General features: G+C 39.6%; 1 protein-coding gene across 6 annotated transcripts in view; it reads left to right on the top strand.

Moving 5' to 3' along the window:
• Nucleotides 1-23,064, top strand: part of DCLK2 (doublecortin like kinase 2) — an 80,413-nt gene that overhangs the window by 48,714 nt on the left and 8,635 nt on the right. For 4 of the 6 annotated variants that reach the window (XR_001332573.3, XM_014265849.3, XM_014265851.3 and 1 more), the window contains exons 5-12: nt 37-84; nt 3,559-3,653; nt 9,955-10,027; nt 10,991-11,099; nt 14,653-14,710; nt 17,855-17,974; nt 19,698-19,844; nt 22,013-22,146. Coding sequence is in view for 4 of the 6 variants with exons in the window: in XM_014265849.3 (XP_014121324.2) it covers nt 37-84; nt 3,559-3,653; nt 9,955-10,027; nt 10,991-11,099; nt 14,653-14,710; nt 17,855-17,974; nt 19,698-19,844; nt 22,013-22,146 (784 nt within the window). In the remaining 2 variants the exon portion in view is untranslated. The remainder of the gene's footprint in view (nt 1-36; nt 85-3,558; nt 3,654-9,954; nt 10,028-10,990; nt 11,100-14,652; nt 14,711-17,854; nt 17,975-19,697; nt 19,845-22,012; nt 22,147-23,064) is intronic. The other 2 variants (XR_001332574.3, XM_014265850.3) reach the window with 1 other exon arrangement.

Genomic DNA, 23,064 nt, shown 5'->3' with positions numbered 1-23,064 from the left:
ATGTCTTTTTCCTTTGTGTCAAATATATGAGTACAGTAAAGAGGGGTGGCCACTCCAGTGCTCATTCTTCAGCAAAATCCCCAGGTGAGCCATTACTATTATGGCTGTGTATCACTAGTGTGTCTCCTCCCTCTCCATTTACCTGTATTTTTGGTGCTGTGTTTGTGAATGTGTTCAAGCTTGAAACACATTTTGCATTGGATGAAACAGAGATGTAATGGGTGTTGGATTTTTTTGTTGTTTGTTGTTGTTGAGGTAGACAATTTCAGTGAAATAACGCTTTTCAGTTGTTGGACATCCACTAATGGTGTCAAAGTTAAATGTTTAAAGGTATAATTTGACTACAAGTAGAGAGCATTCTAAGGAGCAATATATTTTTATGTTTATTCTAAAGCATATTAAAATAGAAATTTCAGTCAGCAAAAAGACAGGTGTGAGAATTACTGAAAAAAAAGCAGTACAAAGCCATCTCATATGTTTCAATTTTATGTGCAATTTCTTATTTTTCTTGTATCACTTCAGCCTAAATTCTAAAAAAACTGAGGAATCGCTGAACTTTCAGTTCAAAGTCAAAGCATTTGTGAAACAAGTAACATACAAACTGATTAGCAAATAAATTGAGTCTTTGGGTCATACTAGAAGCAAACAATTTAGAAGTCATTAATAGATTTTAAAGTTTTAAACATTCCAGTGTGCCAAACATATAGCCTAATATACACTACTTCAGAATGACTGAAAAGTTTGGGTTTTTTTCCTGTGTATTCACTGGTATGCATGTGGAAAGAAACATCAAAATAATTTATACTTAGAAAATAGATTAAAAAGGTGAGTTTGGCATACATGGGCAACAACCAGCAAATCCATAGCAGCACACTTGTGCCAATAGAGATTGCTGGGTTATTGAGTGAGGGAATAAAAAAATTCTGCTGTCTGAAAGAGCAGTGTCATGGTTCAACCTCAGCCAGCAACTAAGCACCACACAGGCACTTCAGGCAATTCCTGACTTCTGGAAGTGAATTGAAAAGGTGAAAGTGAGAAAATTAATGGGTTGAGATATGAGTTGTTTAATAACTGAAGTAACAATAGTATTAGCAACAATGATGCTGTAGTGAAAATAACAGAGAGAGAAATAAAACCCAAGAACAACAAGTGATGTGAATGAGCAGCTGACTGATGCCACCTTGTCCCCAAGCAGCGTCCCCTCTGCCAGCATTCCCTCTCATTTTACTGCTGAGCACGATGCTGTATGGTCTGCAATATTCCTTAACTCTTCCACCTGCGTCCCCTCTCAGCTCATGAGGAGCAGGAAAGGCCTCAATGCTGTGCATCCTTAGCAATCACAGGAACATCCCTGGATCAGCAGCACTTCCCAGCACAAATCCAAAACTTAGCTCTGTGCTGTGAAGAAAATTATTTGCAGCCAGCCAGAGCCAGCAGAAGCAGTTGGCTGGCTCCCTATGGATGCAAAATCCTTCCATGTGGCCAGGGCCAGTTGCAGCTCTCCCTGCTGCTGCAGTTGTTGGCAGCTGACGTGCAGTGCTCTCCACAGGCACTGGCACAGAGGAATCTGCAGGCAGCTCTCTCCAGCAGGATCCTCAGCAGAATGAACTGGGTGCTCCGTAGAGGCACAGAAGCTGGAAGGCACCTCTGGGTGTCATCTGGGCACACCCCTGGCTCAGAGCAACACCCTTCTCCACCAAGAATAGCTGAGATCAGCAAAGAGCTGCAGTGCTGTCTGTGTAATCTGGGCTCTTCTTCCTCGGACAGATTTGGGAGGGAAGCACGTTGTGTTAAACCAGCCAAACTGCAACAACTTAATGGTTCTGCCAGTGCTTAAAGAGGATGTTAGTGACTTGGACAAGGATGCCTTACAGTGGTCGTGTCTGGGGAGAAGTGACTTTTCTGTGAGCTGCATAAAAGAATCTTTCAAGAAACAAAAAATATTTTTCCTCCTGTGGTACTAGTTTGTCATTTGGAAGCAAACTCTGAGACATTTCCACTGAAGTATCTCATTTTTGGTCAGGCAAGAAGCAGAAAACAGTAAGATAGCAGTCACTAGCCCTTGCCATTGTCACACTTGCAAATTCCTTCTAAAACAAGGATGCATTGGTTATCCAGCACTGAAGTCTGCAGGAGGGTAGTGTACTCCTAGATGCTTTCAGCTTCTCAAAGAAAACCAAAACCCTTAAAATCACCTATTTTTCTTACAGGCAAACATTGTTAAATTTAAGATGAAAATATCCTAAATATATTGAATACTTTTAAAAGAGAATACTAAGGTCTTGGTCCTGTTACAGAACTGGGAATATAAATCCAAGTTATCAGACTTCAAGATAGACTTATAGAATAACTAACCACCAATTAGTTATATCTTAACATCATACACCAGAGAAGGAGATTTTGGTCAAAACCAGGGATTTGTGGAAGTTGCAGTGCAGTCAGCCTGGCCTAGTGGCAAATGGGCTGCCCAGGCTGTAAAAATAGTTCTTGAAAGGAATCTCCCTCACTCAAATAATGTTAGTGTGCTGGGTCCTGTAAAATAAATCCAGTAGTTTAAGAAGTGATGTATAACCCATGACAGACCTGAATATGTAAGGGAATTGTGCAGGTTACTTAATTTGAAGCTCAGTTTCTGTTTACCAGGGTTGTCTTTTCTTTCTGGAAAAATGATTCATCACCATGTTATGAAGAATTTTTAGCTCTTAAATTTCTGCCTAGTATATTTTTCTCTCCCATGAAAAATGAGAATCAGCTGAAAAGAAATGATGTCTCATCATATAACATTGCATCATATTTGTGTCTGATGGACAGTGTACTGTTCTCTCTGCATAATGAAATTTGTCATTTTGACCTTTTCAGAAAAATACAAGGACTGACCTAAGTAATATTCAATACACCAGAGAGATAACAAATGTTGTATGAGGCCTGTCTAAAAATCTGGACTTAAAATGAATGAACTCTTTAAGACAAGAGGGAGGATATTGTATATTTTCAAAGTCACTTTTGAACTTGAAGTTCAAAAACAACCTACTAGCTTTTCTCTTGTTGAGTTTTTTTCCCCCTAAATCAATATTTTCTGAACTACTGCTGAAGTTTTTTGTTATGCAAACAGTGAATTCTTCTTGTTAGAACTCCAGTTCTGTGAAACATTCTACCTAGAAAGTATAGCCTTGATCCAAACTGAAGAAGGGGGTCAAATATCCTCAGAAACATTTTCTTTCTATAAATTTTATTGTGTGATACCACAATTTATTATGCAATTTTTGAAGGCTGTGGGGTTTTTTTCCCCCTTTGTTTCTGTGCCCAAAACTCTTGCCCTGGCAAAGGACAGAATGGGTCTTTTTAATCTCTGGGATGACAATGCAATATTTGCATGTCTCCTTGATCCCATATCCAGCCACACGAATTTTCAGGGTGCAGTTTTGTGACATGCAAATAAATATGTTTATTCCGAGATACTGAGGACTCTGTTTTGGTCTGTGTTTGCAGGCTTCAGTAATAACTTTTGATTTTTATTCATCTTTTCTTTCATTTGTTCACTTTCATTGCTTTGGCCAGTTAATGGAACCCCAAGCAGTCAGTTATCCACCCCAAAATCTACAAAGTCCTCCAGCTCTTCACCAACAAGCCCAGGCAGCTTTCGTGGACTCAAGGTAAGTGCAAGAACCATTAAACCCCCTAAATCTCATTATTTTGTGACTGTGTGACACTGGTGCTGAAGGAAAAATAAAAACCCATAATTTTGTAGGGTAGCCTTGCAAGTGTGATTTTTGTTAATGTGGAGAAAAGATCTAAAGTAAGATTTTTGTGTTTTGTCTGGGTTGAACACTCAGCTTAGGAAAGGCAGAGTGGGGTGCTGGCTCGAATATGCCACTTTGTCCTCCAGATTTTCCATTGCTCTGTGGACTGCAGAAATCCTCCAAGCAGTTTGTATCCCTTCAGCCTATGGAAATGTAGTTTGTCTTATAGTCTGTAGCATTGCCCAAGTTTCATCTAAAGCAGACTGATTTCTCCCTGGCACCCGTTTCACCCCTCAGCCCAGGCTCCTGCCAGAAAGGGTTTGAGGGCTTCCTTTGGGAGCAGCCTGATGCCTGGCAGGTTTTGCTGTGCTGCACCAAGACATTTCTCCTCCACTCCCACTTCAGAACTGGCTGCATTTGCAGTTCTTGGAGCCTGCTCTGTGCCTTTGGCTCACTGAAATAAAAGGAACATTCTGGGCTACAGTGGAGCATCTCGTTGCTGCATTTGTGCAGCTGTCCTTTCAAAGGGAATTTTCTTATGGAGTCATAAATTGCAGCCTTTCTGGGAGCAGACTGGATGGTTTGCACTGATTATTCTGATCAAGTAATAGCTCCTATTGGTGAGCACAGCATTTGTGAAGAGGCTGCATAATTCTGTGGAAAACTGTTTTCTCCGTTAAGAGTCTGGCTAAAGGACGTGATTTGAATAGTGCTCAGATTTGGGTTTTGACATGCTAATTGTTATCAAGTCTTGTTTTGCAAGGAGTATTGGCACTGGTTTTTGCCAGACTGCTTCTGATAATTCTGACAAAGGATTTTGATTATTTTAATTTATTTGTTTAATTTATTTTTTAATTGTTCAATTTCTAAATTAATTTTAAATTATATCGGTAGCTGTTTGGTTCAATAATTTTCAAGAGCAATAATAGTTCTGACATGGACAATTAGAACTGTGTGTCTTAAAATCTGTCTGGACAGCTCCTCTATGGAGCTTACAGTAGAGGACACCAGAATCACTGGGCTTGAGGCTCTCAGCTGCTCTGCACTATATTTAACAAATGCTCTTTGGTCTTTCTTTAATGAAATTACAAGTTTAGAAAAAACATAATTTGCCTTGGTTTTTTCCACTGCTGCCCTGTCTGCTTTTAACTGATTAAAGCTCCATTAAGGCAGAGATAATTCTGGTAGCAGCAAGCAATTCTCACCAAACTGGACATGTCCCCTTTCCCATTCACTTTGACTCAAGTAGGCTGTTGTACGTTTTCAATTTGGAATTTAATTGGTGCTGGGTACTAATGGGTTTTTGTGTCAAATTGTTCACTCCCATACAACCAAAGAGAACAGCAAAACCAAACTAAGCCCCTCAGATCTGGTGTGTTACTGGGGTAGTGAGCACCTCTCGTTTTATCCTTTAGGATGCATCTGTTTAGCAGTAGTGTCCCAGCTGTGCTCCTGAGACAAAAGACAGGGAAAGTTATCAGGGGAATTCCAAAAGGATCAAGTGTGCTGTTCAGTCACACTTGTTTCTCTATTATGTTGTAGAAGTAAGGTTTGTTTTGGGGAAGCATAAAACCAGTAACACCGAGGCACAGTTTTATCCAAAACCAGATTCTTTTAAGAAATTCATACACCCTTTTGTGAAATTGGGTTTTTGTTGGTTACTCTGATGAGAGAAAAGGGGGAAGAGGGAACAATTTTATTATTTGGAGATGATTGCTTTTCCCTATTGTTTAATAGTTCCTTGTTGCTAAGACTGCACTGTTGCACAGGCAGTCTGGCTTCCTGCACTTGTATAAAGAAGGTGCCATGACTGCAGCTGAGTGAAAATTTAGATATAAATACTACTTCAGTGACAGAATAAGGTGTATTTAGAGTTTTCTGTCTTTGGGAGTTCAATATTTTGAGTGATTTATTGTGCACAAATCATATATATTTGTTTTTGTAGAGGCTGAAACAGCAGGACTGAATAATGGTTTTGTACAAGCTTGAGGCAGCATAAAAAAGTGAAAAAAATCAGGGTTGATGTTTCTGTTTCCTGTAAAGAGCAGAACATCAGAGCAGCTGCACTTGAACTGCACTTTAAAAGCTGTTTTATTTGAAAAGCCAGAGCAGAGTAAGATATTTTACTATAGATTAGAACCTTGCTAAGCTTTTTGTAGTTTGACAATCAATGTAGAGTATAAGTGATAGTGCTAGTCATCAAGGCAGCCAGCTTGCAGAAATACTGACTGCAGCAGGAATTTCTTCTCAGTGTCAGACTCTGAATCTTATATCATATTCTCTGAATGCCACTATTCCTTTAAAGAGAAGTCTCTTCAGTCCCCAAGGATTCCTTCTGCTTCTCAACTCTTTTGTTAGGAGAGGTATGTTCAGGGACAGAAAATTCCTCCCAGGAAAGACTGTCCTTGAACAGTTTATCTTTAAAGGGAAGGGCTGTCTCTCTCTCCTTTCTAGCCATTCCAAGCAGAGTGCCCTTGTGCTATTAATTGTGCAGTATATACAGTAAGTCCAGCATCCCAGGCTTGCAGAAGTGTTTTAAATAGTGGACTCTGAGGTTATATTGAAGTCAGGAATTAAAACTATGTCTTAATAAACATGATGGAATTTCCCCATGAACCCAAATAAAAGCCTTTATTCCAGTAAGTGACAAATGTGGATACTATGCACCCAATACCCTATGTAGTCTTATTCAAGCTGGTTTTTTGAACAGCCCAGCAGAGGCTTTGTTTCCAGGTGAAAATTTAGATATAAAAGTTAACAAGTATGGGCATGAAGTAAACGACTACTCTGAGCAGTGCTCTCTTTTGATCAAATGTGCTGAGTTGCTTGTTTTTCTTTTGAATTCCAATGGAGATAAAATCTGGTGCATGGGTTAATAATAATGGTAATGATGCATTTGGTGCCACAGGACAGCTGACCAAGAAAAGTCCTTTTGCTGTTCTGTAGGCAGTGGAAAGGTTTAACATTTTGCTTTGGTTCTAAGTGTACACTTTCATGCAAAGCTGTTATGGGTGATTTGACTCTTAGCTCTTCCAGCACATCTGTTGTTCTGCAGACATTGTACCATAAAAAACACCCAGAGATTAAATTAAATTTGGAAATTGGTGCAACTTTGGAAAGTGGTGTTGTGGCATTCACATTCTCTGGAAAAATCCCTTTGACGAGGGTTTTTCTCCTGGGAAGATGAGAAGCCTCCGAGAAAAAGGAAAACAATTCTTCTTTCATTTGCTTCTCCTGTGTTGTGCTCTGTGGAATGTTTTTGGAGATGGTTTACCCACAGGTGATTGTTTCAGTGGGTTCTGGTGTGAGTTGTTTTGACTCCTTGGCCAATTGGGACCAAGCTGTGTCGGGAGTCTGGAAAGAGTCACAAGTTTTCATTATTATCATTTTAGCATTCAGTATCCTTCCTGTAATCTTTAGTATAGTATAGTATTCTTCCTATAATATAGTATAAAAAAGTAATAAATTAGCCTTCTGAGAACATGGAGTCAGATTCATCATTCCTCCCTGCCACGGGAGACCCTGGAAATACAATATGGTTTCATAACTTCCTTATGCTTACTTGGATTGCCTTATTGTCCCCTCTTCAAATTAAGGACCAGAAAGTGTTGCAATATTTTAAAAAAGAAAATAAAATCATCCAAATAAAGAGGCTTTACAGTTGAAGCCTTTTGTAGACTCAGAATTATGCTAAATAGCTTTGTGTTTGAATTTGTTTGGGTGTTACTTTTGCAATTGATGGACACACGACCAAAGTGAAAGGGCATTAGAGCCTGATCCAACAAATAACTTAAGTACTTGCTTAACTTTCAGCAATTGAGTAGTTCCTTTTACTTCAATGAGGATGTTAATGTACTTAAGTTAAACATGTGCTTAAGTGATTTGAAGGATTAGTGCTTATCTTCATCAAGGTTTTTGTGTTGTACACATGTGCTTTGTGTGTAGTTATATGTAAAGATGATTTACATGTGATTATCCAGCCTAGTGACACAGGGGCCACAGCAGTTCATAGAGGGATTATTTAAGGTATGCATTTGGTGAATTTACAATTCATGTGTAAGGATCAAAAAAAAAGCTAGGTTTCTGTCTTACACATTATGTTACTATTAAGCATTATAATAGTAAATACAATATCTCTATGAAACGCTGATTATATAAATAGTATTTTAATTATGTTCAGAATATCTTTTAGCCCCTTCTTACTGCAGCTGTTCAGGATGAATTACAATGACATAACCAGTGTCCCCAGATTTCAGAGAATACTTCTGCAAAATTAATCCACAGTTCCACTAAAATACTGATGCTCCACAGTTAGGTTCACCACCATCCCATGTAGCTGCCAAGGAGTTAGGTATTTCTTTCAATATGAAAATAATCCCCAAATGTTTCCACAAACATTCATGTCATGGGCACTCTTAATCCTGAGTGCAGAGGTTTGCCAGCCAAGGTACCATTCTACGGCAAGAAAATATGGGTTTATTTATAAGGATCTGTGGATCCTTAAAAAATAAAATCCCACCAGCTGTGGAGTTGTGGCAGAGCAAGGGTTAAACCTGCCATTTCAGATTCTCATCTAAAACCTCAGCCACAATGGCAGCATTATTTTTATTTTATTTTTGTATTCATTTTAGCTTTTTTTCCTGTTAATGTTTGCTTCCTTCTTGTGGTAAGAAGGAATGTGCCCAGTCATGCTCTGCCCTGACTACAAGACTGAAGGAAGTTGGAAATGTGGGCTAGATGTTCCCATGTATTGTCACTCACTGAAAACCCAAAATAGAGTGCTAATATTTTAGACTGATGACTAATACTTGGCCATGGCCTGTTCTGCTATCTCTGCTTCATGCTTGAAGAAAATGTGGCTGACTGGTTAAGAGACTGACTCATGATTTGTGCAAATGTCATTTAACCCAAATGTCCTTGTTCCTAATCCCTGTTAAATAGACAGATAACTCAGAAAGACAGCAGCCTTAACTTAGCCTGGGTTTAAGTGATTAGCAAGGAGCAGAGAAGTAGCTGCCTGCTTGCTGTTTGGTGCTACTTCTGCGCCAAACATGGGTAAATTTTGTTGTTTTGGGGGCTCTGCAAAATTAAGTTGTACAGCTTCTAGTTACTGTACCTTTAGCTGATCTGGCAGCTCAGCTGCCACTAGAAACTTAAGCATTCATTAGCATTTCATGAGCCTTTAGACAATATCCCTATCTGTCAGTTCAGTGCTTTCCCTGACAATAGTGTTAATGATTTAAAATATTCAGCAGTGTAACCAGACAATGTCAGCTAAAAGGCAAAATGCTGCATTTGCATTCCCGGTGTCTCGAAAAGCCATTTCAACAGACACTGAGCTTAAGGCAGAGAAGCATTTTAATCCTTCCTGTGGTGAGTGCTGAAAACCACCATAATGGCCCATGAAGAAAACAAGGTCTGGAACTTCACAGAACAGCAAGAAATGTTACATAGAGGAGGGGGAATGATCTAAACTTTATTTCAATTTCATGCAGCATCCCTCTGCATAACTGTAATAGGAGAGCTTATAAAAGTGGTGCACAGAACACATCCAGTATATTTTACTATTTATGGCATTCATTCCTATCCCTCCACCCCTTTTCAAAATAAAAACTTAGCATCGTTTACATCCCTGGGCAGTATGACAGGGTGACTTAAAGTAGAATCATGAAGATTCAAATCCAGCATCAATTAAGCTGTTAGTGCAGGAAAATCAATTTTATTCAGCTGTCATGCTTGAAAATTATTTAGATATTTGTTTATTTACAGTGTCACAGTTACTAAAACTGGATCTATGTCTGGATACCTATCTGATACATCTAAATTGAAATGTTTGTAGGTGTCAAAATCTTCACTTCTGTAATAGCCTAAAATATAGCCTGATAGATGGCTAAATAAATCTGATTATCATGGATGTACCTGGCTACCTAGGCCAAAACTGCAGGTGTTGCTGAAAGGACTTTTCTTTGCTATTTACTGAAATCTGTTCAACTGCTTATCTAAATAGAAATATTGTGGCTGAATCTTGAATTGGTGCAAGTGACAATGCTGATGAACTTTGAGAAAACAAGAGTGAAAATAAGAGGGGAGTAGAGAAGTAAACTGAATCTGCATAAGTGTTTTTAGTGGGGTTTTTTTCAACTTTGGTGCAATTTTGTATGGCTCTTTCTTATGATTACCATCAGAAATTAGAAGTTCATGTGTGCTTCCACAGATCTCCACACATGGTGGATCCTCCTCCAATGTGAATGGTGTTCCTGAGTCCCTCCGTTGCCAGAGTCCCGAAGGTAGGACACCCAAATCTGCTGCCAGTCCTTGCCAGAATTTGGCTGTGGGTGACTCTTGCATTAGCACTGCTGGTTTCTGATGGCTCCAAATCATTTTCTGTTTGGAGAGGTTTGTTACCCTGTTGATTCGCCTTGGAAAAATTTTAGCCCAATTCATGCATCAAGGCAGTAAAGTTAGGAGATAAATTTTGTTAATTTATTTTGTCCATTGGTAGCATATTGCTGGACCTTGCTCTTCAATAGTGGCTGTCAGGAATTTGGCTGATTTTGAACATGACCTGCTTTATCACTAGAAATGTGCTTGTGGCTGGATTGAAAGAGGAACCCTCCTCAAAAGAGCTCATTGTGCTTCAGGTGGAACCACTGGCCAATCAACTGACCTTAGCTAAATTAAACCTTTCATTCCTCATTTCTTTACAGCAAAGGAAATTACTTTAAAATATTTTAAAATTTCATGTTGGAATAATGGTTTTCATTTTAAAAATATTGAAATAAGCATCTATCAAAATAACTTGCATTTTGAATGTTTTAGGAGTACCTATAAGTACTTGAAGGAATTCAGCAGATAAAACTTTTTGGGTCTTTTATATGCCTTGTAGCTGCATCTTATTTGCATTTTTGCTTTGAGTTTGCAAAAAAAAAAGAAGTCAAAAAAGTAATTTGAGGTCAGAAAATTTTACATTAAGAACTTCTAACTGCATTCATTACTTTTAGAATATGCCTATACAAAAACATAGCAAGAGGCTTATTTGTATGTTCAAAGGTCAAATATCTTTGGGTTCATCTTTTTCTTCTTTACACTTGAGATAAAACCAAGGGGATTGCAGCAGGGAAAACAGCTTACTTTTAAGTTTTGTTTTGCATTTGTGACTGTTTTTTGTCTGTGGAGCCCATTGGGAATATATTGCATCCTGTTGACACTTCTCTTCAGCTTGCATTATTGACTTCTCTATTTTTTTACAGGCTTGAATGGAAACAAGTTCTCAGGGTCATCTACCATTCTTGAGAAGTATAAAGTGGGGAAGGTGATTGGTGATGGCAATTTCGCTGTTGTAAAGGAGTGTGTGGAACGGTGAGCAAGGGGACTGTTCAGTCCTGCTGCTTCTTGTACTGGATAAAGCCCTGTGCATTAACATAATTTCCTAGACTAATGTGATGAGATGAAAGCAAAGAGCAGTTGCAAAAATATGCACACACTTCAGGAGAACTAGGCATAGCAAAACATGCAGAGCTCCCTGTGTTTTCCTCTAGCAAAGGGATACAAGAGCAGCAGAGAACCTTGGTTTTTTATCCCACAAAATAGAGGAGCCATCACCTTCTCTTGGTGCCTCCTCAGGAAACCCCACAGCTCTTCAAGAAGTCTTTCACACCACAGATGGTTGTGGATGACAGGAAATTCTGTGTGGCATCTAAACAGAGTGTGAGAGACCCCCGAGCCCTTCTGCCTCAGCAGTTCTGCTGCTGTGGGGTCCCCAGTGCCTGCTGTGACGTGGTTTTCCACAGCTTTCAGCATTCTGTGGCTAGAGCACTGCCAAAGACACACAGTTGTTGGCCATCAGCCTGTGCTGGTGCCTCCCCTGGGCTTGCTCCTTGTGTTTGGTGCTGTGGGGGAGCCAGAACTTCAATAGAACCCTCCAACATGCCTGAAATTTCCTTGTGCCTGATTCCCTGTGGGGCAGGCAGGGCACCTTCACGGACCTGTGCAGGGCTGCTGCTCCTCCTCTGCAAGCCTTGTGTCACATTTGCTGCCAGTGCAAACATCACAGATGATCTGACTGTCACTTTCTCAGTGTATCTGTTTTAGAACCACCTTCTGCTATTTTCATCAACCTGAGAGTTATCTCAGTTTCTGAAATATTATGAGGAATCTCCAATTTGTACGCAAATACTGGGAAAACTCAGCAAATGACTGTGAAAAATATAAATGTTAGAGAAAAATTCTATTATTTGATCCTCGCCTGCTGGTTTTAGTTAAATTGAAAGAAAAAGAATTTGGAATGGAAAAATCTCATTACAGAACGGAGGTTAGACTAACAGGTCTGCAGTTCCCTGGGTTTTCTGTCGTGCCCTTGGAAATTCAGTGTCAGCAAACGGAAGGTCACTGCTCCCACCCTTGTGGTCCTCTGGCTCAGGAGACTGGGCAGCCCAGCTTCTATCAGTGGCACTAAAGACTGAGGCAAACAAAAAAAGCATTCCATGCCTTTGCCTTATCTAAATGTTAGTCAGGTGACAGTCTTCAGCAAGCTCCAGTGTTTTCTTTCGAGCTCCCTTTGCTATTGACGCACTTAAGAAAGGCTTAAGTGACTCAAGAAAGGCTGAAGTGGCTCAAGAAAGGCTGAAGTGACTCAACACTGGCCAGTTCCAGCCCTACTGGGCCTTTGGCCTTTCCTCTCCTCTCCCTGCAAGCACCAACCACAGCTCTGAAAGCCCCCCCTAGCTTCCAGAGCTCCTCCTGAGCACCACGAGGAGCTCCCTGCGCAGCCAAGCTGGTTCTCTGCCACTTAATGTTTGGGAAAATTGAAATCTCCCACAGGAGCAAGGACTATGATCCAGTAATCTCTTATCATTACCCACAGAGTAACTCATCAGTGCTTACATCCCAACCAGGTGATCCCAGACACCCCCTACACCATCTCCTTTGTTTTCCACTGCCCTTATCCTCACCCAGGGATATTAATGAAGGATAGCAGCTTAAAAGCACAAGATAACATATTTATTATCAGAAATATAAGCTGTGCATTTTTGGAAACCACTTAAATCCCACTGGAAATGGGACAAGGGCTGCTAAGTCTCTGAATGTCATCTGTGCTTTTTAGAATGAGGAAAGTGGACTAGAAAAACAACCCTCCAATGATAAAAATTTAAAAAAGGCACAATTCCACTTCAATATCTAGTTTTGTATGTAATCAAAGCTTTAGTGCAACATTATTAAATTAATTTTATGTAAAATAAGTATAGAAAAACAATTGCTAATAATAATGAGGAAAGAGGAAATGCCAACTGTAAATGCTTCTCTTTTAATTTCTATTAATTATACATAATTTGTGATACTAAGAAGCCTTAGCTATGGAGCCAGGGTCCTATTACACAGCTACCAGCTGGGATGTTCTACAAAAAGAACAAGAAGAGAATAAGATGATCTCTTTTGTGCCTGTGTGTCTGTATATAAAGACATGAGTCAACAGATGGGCACTGACAGCTCGAGAAGAATCCCTGAAACCTGTCAGACACTGCTGGTGCAGGATGTGCAGGGATGTCAGCACATAAACTGTGGGGGTTATATCCACCTTTGTTCCATGGGTGCTGCACTAGAGGGTGTTTGCCTGAGGGATTTGAAGTTGTTGGGTGAATTGGCTTTGTGGATGTTAACTCCTCCTGCTCTCAGCATGGTTGGGAAGGTTCCCAGGTGGATGTTGCTGATCACTTGTTCCCAGGATTTCTGATAGAGTGGTGTAAAGTACACATTGTGATTGTGATTTCCACGCTGTGCTTGGAGCAGATCTTCTGTAACATCAGAGGGTGGCATTTCACAGACTCCATTTAGATAAGGGCTGCTATCTAAAGACCAGATCAGGTTGTAACTATGACAACCTCGCAGATACAGCTGCACTTCCAGGGCAGGGATTCTCGCCTGCAGTTTTTCAATAATGCATAAATGGAATGTAAGGTGTTAATTCAGCTCCTTTTTCTGTAAGGTGCTGATTGTGACCAGCTATATCTAATGCCAAATGCAGTGAAAATCGCCCTGGATGTTTGAATAGATGCCTTTTGCTTTTGTATCTATCCTGTTTTCTAGAGGTGTTCTGATGCACACTGGAGTCTGTAGGCACTGGCACAGTACAAAATAGCAGCAAGCTGGTCTTACAGCAATTTCTTATTATGTTTAATTCATCAGTAATATAAGTAATAATTTCATCTTTTTTTTTTTAAGATTAATTTGTGTTGCTTTTTTTTTCACTAATTTTCCCCCCATGCAGAGAAATGGAGATTTTTATTGCTTAAAGGGATGAAAGACAAACAAGAGCTCCTTTCTGTGAGAGTATTTGCTGCAAACAGTAATCCTTTTTTACTTTGTATATGACCCACCCTGTTAAATGTCATGGGACTTTAGATGACTGCTGCAGAATTCCACAAAATACTTAAAAAAAAAAAAAATTTGCAATACAAAAGCTCAAAATCAGTGCCCAATAAATCCTACAGGATTTTAGACTATCTGTAATGGACTATGGCATTTTGGCTCTGTGGAATCCTATTGAATTCTTTTATTAGGGTATCAGTCTTCACATATGTATGATTTTATTTTCAAAGCCTACCAGTCGAACAAAGCTAAGGGGAAGGCTGAAGGCAAATTTTGCATGTTGCCTTAAAGGAGTGACAGAGTTGTGCCAGGTCACAAAGGAGAAATTGCAGCTGAATCCTGGGATTCGTACACCAGGGGAGCTGGGTTGTGGTAGTCAGGGAAACAGCAGGCACAAATGCTGCTGAGGAAACAAAAACCAACCCAGGTCTGCTCTGTGGATTTCCTGCCAGCAGCCTCCATGGCCACAGCATATTGATATGGTGGTGTATTTACAGAAAATGCCACAATCTTTCTAATTATTGGCTGTCGTGTTTTTCTTGCCTAGATCCACAGGGAAGGAGTTTGCCCTGAAGATCATAGACAAGGCCAAGTGCTGTGGGAAGGTAGAGTACAACATTTGCATGTGTACAGAAGCAGCACCAGCAGCTGCTCATTAGTCATAAATGGTGGGTGTGTTTGGGTTTGCTGACTATTTTCAGAGTATCTCTTTAACAAGATGATAATGTATCCAGGAACCAAATAATAAAAGCAGTGACTGTTAGTCTACTACATAATAGAGAAAAAACAAACTAATTGTTGCCTATTTTATCAGGCTGGCAAAAAAAAAAAGCTAATATGCACCCAAAATTTATTGGACTATTTTGATGTGTAAAATATGAGAGAGGAAATTCCCAGCTATATGTTTATTTATGCAATTCCCATCCCACTCTGCCTCTTTTTCTCTCTGTATAGCTCAACATGCTCCTTTTATAAGCAGAACATGGATTTGAAAAAAATTTTCACCGCCTTTTCTTTCTGTTTATGTGGTGCCACCTTCGTGTTTTAACAAATATCTCTTGTGTTCTAAAAACTTTCTTTTAATTCAAACTTAAAACAGGAAAGTCAAAAATTGTTTCTCCAGGAGAACAGTATCTCATATAACGCAAGCAAATATCTGAGAGTGTCAGACCTCTTCTTTCCCTTCATACTTATTGAATATAAGTATAAAAATACACCATTTTTTAAAAGGAAGAAAAACTGCCTTCCCTCTTCGTGTGGTAAAGAGCTGTGTGATGCTGTGATAAATTCCTATTAGGAGAGGTCCTTAAACAGAAACATTTTATCTGTGCAGATTTTAAACCATGTTTTAGATGCTAGGAGATGAGGGTTTCATTTTTTCTCATATTCTCCGGGTTTATTTAGAAAATTTAGAAAGGAATCATAAAAATGTGCAGCCACAAGAAAAAGTGCTAGGATTGCCTTTCTGAGATTAAAATGTTGCAATTTCTTTAGCTGTGGAAAGGGTGACCCACTGCGTTCCACTGCAAACAAAATTTTTGGATGATGTGTACAGCTTGCAACTTTAGATGGTTTTTATTACTTGTCTGAGTCAGCTGCTTAGGTATCATAAACTGGAATGGTCTGGAGATAGATATTCTATTTTAAACAGTGGAGTTGAGAGGAATTTTCTATTTATCATTCTCCTTGCTTTAAAACATCTATAAAAAGAGAAATCAACCCTATGGATGCACAGCTGCCCATTTTGAAAGGACCTATATCTGTAGAGCTAGAGACTGTTGGAAGATATTTATACCTCTTAGGCCAGTGGCAGAATAATCCTGGAAGAATTCCAAGAAAGGAAATAATTAAGTTTTGCTACAACTTATTCCTTCCTCACTCAGTTCCACAGCCCTGCCTTAAAAGCACCCATCCAGCCCAAATTTGGATGATTTAAGTGTTGCTCACTGTTCCTTGATCTTGGATGTTCAGAAATTTGAATCCAACTCACTGTTTTCCACAAGTGGTTTAAATGTTCATTACACAATAATGTCTCTGTAAATAAGCCACATTAATGTAGACTGAAGCATATATTGCACTATCCAGGAGAACGCCATCATGAGTTTTGGAATTGCTATTTTTTCCATGGCAAAACATAGCAAACAGTGAGGTGGTTGAAAATATCTAGCTACATATTAGTCAACATTTTTTGAGAACAGTTTTTTAAACAGTAGCCAACAATATTCTGGAGCCTTTAAAAAAATACTGTTTATTTTAAATTTTAATTATGCCTGAGCAGTTTAGTCAAGAAAGCACAGATAAAGCCATTGTTCCTTAGTAGTAATTAATGGGTGTAATAAATTTAATATGTTCCCTGTTCTTCAGGTTGAGAAAGCTGTAATAATATTTTAGTTTTTGTATGGACTCTTAATGTTAGTTTTGAACTTCCAGGCTTCCATCCCTGAGGCTTAGTGTGCTGTGGCTGTTCACGTCTGTCTGGTGATGAGGTTCAGCATTGTGTTTAACAGAATTGCTTCCTGTTTGTCTGTTTTGTTTTCTCTCCAGAGCACTTTGCTTGGAGCAGGCATTGTTTGCTCAGAGTGACAATTGCTGCTCTTTCAGAGCGAACGCCAAAGGTGTGGTGTGTAAGCCGTGTGTGCCGCTCTGCTCTCTCACCAATCGAGGTGCACACGTGGCATGTGGGTTCTGAGCTGTGCAGCCACAGAAAGCTTTGGCAAAAGCACAATGCACCCGTAAATAACCCCAGAAAAAGAAGGTGAAGTGGTGTAAGGTCTCCAGGCACTGCCTACGCACAGTGGGTCACATCTCCTCCTGATGCTCTGCTCACAAATGCATGAAGTGCATGCTCCTTGTCAGTGCATTCAACATGGATAAGTTCCCAGTCCAGTGACATGATTTGTTCCCTGCCAGGGTGGAAGGATACTCCTGTCTGATTGCAAGCATTTTTTCTTATTTTGCAGAGAACCTAAATATAATATCCATATTCCAACATTTATAAAAGAAAACTAAAATAATTCTTCACATGGAAAGGACACATAATTTTTTTTTGCTCTCCAGTGTTAAAATGTTCTAGAGAACAAGGCATTTGAAACTAATTTGTTCTCAAAAGCCATTACTTCCTCAGAAGCACAGGGAAGGGGAAATTGAACTCAGTCTGTACGCTGTTAAGCTGTTGGAGTCACAACAATTTAACTGAGCTACTACACATTTTGCAGATTGTAAATCTGAGCAGGCATATAAAATGAACAAAAATCCATAACCAAAGCACTTAGAATATTTTTTTTCTTTAATATACTCCACAACTTTTTTAAAAAAATAGTTCTTGGATCCAAATCCTAGGTAATCTGTCCTTGAGTAACCTCCACCAAATGAGAGGTGAAGGCTGGAGAGGATCAAGAACATGTTAACTGTTGATGAGGAGTGACAGCTTCCAGTGATCCAGCTGGGGGGCAGAAAGGTTCTGAACTTAATTTCACCTCATAATACCCACATAAGAACTTAACCTGCACTTCCTGAATTGCTGTCACGTTCTGGGGTCATTTTTGGAGATGCCCCATTTGTGAAGTATATTTTAAATTAAATGTGGTCAGTGATGAAATACAAGTTAAGATCCAGCAACTGAAAATAACCATCTGCTATATAAATTAATCAGCAAAAAGGATGCTCACTGATCAAATGGTTGGCTGATGAAAGGAAAAGTGAATTGTCAAATTCATGTTCCAGATAAACTTCCATCCTCTTCTGAACAGGAGCACCTGATTGAAAATGAAGTGTCGATTCTGCGCCGAGTGAAGCACCCCAACATCATCATGCTCGTAGAGGAGATGGACACCCCCTCAGAGCTCTACCTGGTGATGGAGCTGGTCAAGGTGAGGCTCAGGGGCCTTTGTTTGTCTTCTTTGAGTTCTCTGTGTTGGTGTGAAATCTGAGCAGTATCTGGGAATGCTAAGATCTTGGAAGACATAATCAAGTAAGGCTTCAGTGGCAACCTGCATTTTTAAATCATAAAAATGCACCTGTCACACAATTATATGAATGGGATTTCTCTCTCTTCAGTTGTAATTTGAATATTAACACAGATTTGAGGTAATTTTGCAATGTGCACAGTCTAGAGAAAAGTGGATAGTGGGCTTTATATCATGCCTACAATATACAGGGATGAGAGTAGTATGGATTTACTAACAAATTTCACTGTTCTCATTAGTTAATAAATTGAATTAAAGAAATGAACTCTCTAATGAATTTATCTTAATAGATAAGACAAATAGATTAAACTCAAGCAATTTTCATCCTGGAAAATCAAAACTCAAAGGATCTCACCCATTTTGCTTGCATCAAACAGTTCACCAGAGAACAGATGCTCCCTTCATACATGTATGGAGAAAACACAAATATTCTTTTTGTTGTCACCTTGTGAGCCAAATACACCAGTAGCATCAGGTTCTGCTCATGCATTCTCTTGTCTGAGTTCTGTGCATGCACAGCCACACTGCACATCAGCTTGACTGGCATGTCATATACAAATAACATACAGCAACAGCAGTAGGAACACTGCTCATTTTTTGAGGAACACTTTTTATTTCTGACTGAGGCACTGTTACATTCAGGACTCTGGAATGGTTGCCAGACTGGGAAACCTCAAAAGTGTGTAGTTGTTGAATACCTAATTTCTGTAGCCCACTCATCTTTCCTCCTTTCTAGAAGCTATTTTAATACTCTATAGGCTTTTTGGGGTTTCAAGAGAGTATTTTTTAATGTTTTAATTCCCCACCATTTTGGCCTATCTTCCCTGAATTGCTGCTTCTCTTTGGTGTGCATTGAAATGCTCGGAATGCCACCCACAGCTCAGACAGATCACTCCTACAGAGGTATCCAGGGAAACCATCATGGAGACACCCACATGACATTTGCTGTAATGACTGAAAATGCCCCATCAGTAACTCACTCACACGTTGCTGTGTATTCCCAGAGGAATAGGGCATCCATAAACAGAGCCTGACACATTCAGAAATCACCTGGAGGTTCTGCACTTTGATGTATCTCAATCAGTGGATGCATTTATGTTGGAATGTGTTTATCTTTTTTTCCCTCTTCAGCTGTAATTATTTGGTATTTCTTGCAATATCTGCGGAAATTTGAATTTGATGAATATTTGTTAGTTAGGGTTTTTTATTATTATTGGGCTAATTTATTTTAGGCTTTACTCAAAATCAGGGCTGTTTATCAATATGTTGAATATACTGATAAGATGAAGAAAAGGGATGCTGTATGCCTGTATCTGTAGGTAATATAAATGAGTGATCAAAGATAGGAAGATCAATAGAAAAAAATTCTGTAATTTACCCAAGCTCAGACACCAGAAGCCTGGAGAACAGTTAAGAATTTAATGTAGATGACCGAAGTTCCAATCTAGTATCTTGGTGACAAGATCATTTTTCTGCAAAACTTTTTTTTCTTTTTTTTTTTTGCTGTTTAACAGGAATTTGGGCATGTGTTTTGGAGGGAAGATTTTACATGTTTAGGGTTTGAGGTTTTTTTAACCAAATACCATCCTAATTATATTTTAAACAATGATCTTTTTCCTCTCCATAGGGAGGAGACCTATTTGATGCCATCACTTCATCTACAAAATACACAGAGAGAGATGGGAGTGCCATGGTCTACAATTTAGCCAGTGCTCTCAAATACCTGCATGGCCTCAACATTGTGCACAGAGACATCAAACCAGAAAATCTTCTGGTATGTCCCAGTTATTTTCCAGTATTTTCTCTTACTTTGTTCTCATTAATGCAAATGCTTGTGTAGAAATGTCAAGGAGCACAGCAGAGAACAGCAGGCGTATTAATTTAGAATAAGTATGTATGAAGTAAATCTTTTGCCATGAGATAGCAATCACTGTAATGCAGGAGGGCTGTGCTCAAACCTGTCCTTAGACCTATCTGTATTTACAATTTGATTGGCTGCCCTTTGGATAAGCAGGAGTATTGTCTCACAAAACAGTGAATTTTAAAGCTACGCCAATGAATTATTTATCAGTTTGCAAGTGGGGGAAAGGTGGGCTGAGAGCATTTCTTCAACAATCCTATGACTACCAGCTGAAGCCAGTGTTTTTTTCCTTTCAATGTCATTGTAGGATCATCTTTCTGATGCTTTACCAGAATTCTGGCTGGGAATTAACCCTTTACATTCATTTATTCTTTTCCTTAGGCAACTTGTGTTTTCAGCAAGACATAAAATAACTGTGCTGACAAGAATTACCATGAAGCCTGCTTTTTTATTCCCCTGTCCACAGAATGGGATCAGTGTGTGCTGTCTCACTTACCCACAGAGGTTACACTTGAGCATTACATACTGGATATTAAGTGTCATGCACTGCACAAGCAGGGCCATAATCTCCTCTGCTTGAGACATTTCTTAAAAGTCTTTTGTGGTGTTTGTCAGTCCTGTTTAATGAGTTCGAACTGAGAGTAGGAGTCACAGCTTATTCCAGACTGGATTTTGAACTGTAACAAGGACAGGGCTACAAGCTGAAAATATTTCCTAATTAATAGTCAATTCTTTCCCCAGTAATTCCACTGACAGTGTTTAGCAATTTAAATCAACCCTCAAATAAATTAGATTGTTTAGCAAAAAGAAGCATGGGGGAAAGCTTCTCCTGGAAAATGTAGCCACAGCAACAGGGCACTTGAGAGAGAAAATGAAGGTAGAAGTCTCACATACTATTAAGGTATCTCCAAACACAGACAGTCCAAAGAAATTTTAAGCTCTCATTAGAGATTGAATCAGTTATAAATAGGCACCAATGCCCTTTCTGCCTAGAAAGCTTAAAGAGATTACTCAACAGATGCAAATCTTACTCACTGTGATTGACAGCAGCAGAATATTGAGATAACATCCTGGTATTGAATATAAATGCAAATAATTCCCATCAACTGCTACCTGTAATTGCACATAGTTCGTTTCTTTGCACAGGGTCATCCAGCCCGTCTGGATGGGTATTACGTTCCCTTTGCTAGTCATGCATTTAAAAAATGCAAACCCTAAGAGTCATAGCTGGTATGAAGGTGTTATATAAAGGAGAACAAGTGTTTCCATTACTGATATGAATTACACAGGGGAATGAAGAAAGGTATTGCAGTGCTCAGATGTTTGAGGAAGGCAAATAAATTCAGCTATTCATGAGATCCTGGGGTCCTCCATTCTAGATGCCTTTGAAATTTGGTTAATATAAACATTTAACTATAGGAGCGAAACTGAGATGAATTTATTAGGGGGATGTTTCCTTTGTGTTGGTCTGGTTTGGTTTATTCCTGCCATCACTGTTGTATAGCACTTTTTTTTTTAACTAAATTCAGCTTCTTTCATCAATAAAATGACTCAGTGCTAGATTGTTCATTGGCCTTTTGGTGAGGTGCAATTGGGTCTGCACAGAAGCCCAAACTGAATTTGCCCAGACCAAGCACAGGGAAGATATTTGCTGATGAAATTGCCCGGTATGTTGGCTAGATTTATGCTAGGATAACAAGAGGTTAAACAAATCTGATTGTAGCTGCCAGACCCATTTTAAACTGTAGTCCCAGTCAAAGGAAAGTAGAGTATTATATTTTCCTGAATATATTGAAAACTTCTCAACATTCAAGGACTGAGTTTTCTTTTCCACCTCTAGTTGCTTGAGGCTGTGTCATGGTCTGACCTACATAGCTGGCAGACAGCTCCATTGAAAATTTGCTCCAGCTGCAATCAATGGGAATATATTTTTTTTTTTCTCTTCTTGCCCTACAGGGCTGTGGAAATTACCTCTTTTTCCCGTCTTCTTGGTATGGTGATGATGTTTTCCCCAAGAAATTAGAGAATATAAAAATGCAGATGTTCTCCTCCTCATTCTGTGTTAATTTCTCTGATTTTAGGTGTGTGAATATTCAGATGGAACCAAGTCTTTGAAGCTTGGAGACTTCGGGCTGGCGACGGTGGTGGAAGGCCCTTTGTACACGGTGTGTGGGACACCCACCTATGTGGCTCCAGAAATCATTGCAGAGACAGGGTGAGCATGACTGCCTGGCATGACACAGGCCTGCTAACCACTCTTTTTGGCAGGTTGTAGGATCTTGTAAGATCCAAATGCTCCAGCAGGCTGTCCCTCTATTGTTTTGTAACCAAACCACCCAAGGGCACCACTCCCAGTTCCTCCAAGAGGCCACCAGTGTCCCTGCTCTGCCTGCTCCCAGAATTTGCCTTTAACTCCCCTCACACCTTCCCAGGGACAGCTCTGGTGCAGTGGTGCAGTGGGGTCCATTTGTTTGTGCTCCCTGCCTCACCTCAGCATCCAGAGCCCACTGTACCACCCCTGGCAGCTGTTTGGGGAAGAACAGACAGGCAAAACAGTGTTTGCCTTAGAAATGGAATCATTTATACTGGAAGAGGCTGCAGAGCTCACCTAGTCTAAACCTGTTCTCAGGACAGTTCTAATTAGATTATGTTGATTCAAGTGACTCTTTTGGGTGACACATCCTGTTTGATAACAATTGAGCAACCCCATTATTCTGTATTTAACAGGCCATTGCATAAATACGGAAATAAATTTTGTAAAATGGTAAATTTCCACCAATGACAGATTATCACAAATCCTCTCTCCTTTTAGACCTGTGAGATCTCCATTCCATGCTTTTGCCATAGCTGTGACCACTCTGAATTTGCTGACGGAGGGAGGTTTTGTTTGTGCTGTTTCACTCCTTGTTCAGTGCATTTGTTGCATTGAGAAACGTTTCACAGCTGCAGTCAGCTCCGGTGTCAGAGGGCACCTCGTCTGCGTGCTTGAGGTTTTGACAAACTGAATCCACTGAATAGGAGAAAAGGCCTCTTTTTGACCTGCAGTGTTTTAATTTCTGTGCTTTGAAAGAAAAGTGCAGCTCTTCTTGCCCGCGTTGCTCGCTGGAGAGGCTGGAGAATTGGTGTGTCTTGT

The sequence above is a fragment of the Zonotrichia albicollis genome, chromosome 5, assembly GCF_047830755.1.
Source record: "Zonotrichia albicollis isolate bZonAlb1 chromosome 5, bZonAlb1.hap1, whole genome shotgun sequence".
Lineage (NCBI taxonomy): Eukaryota > Metazoa > Chordata > Aves > Passeriformes > Passerellidae > Zonotrichia > Zonotrichia albicollis.
The sequence above is the reverse complement of the archived record's forward strand: the minus strand, read 5'-3'. Positions and strand labels throughout refer to the sequence as shown.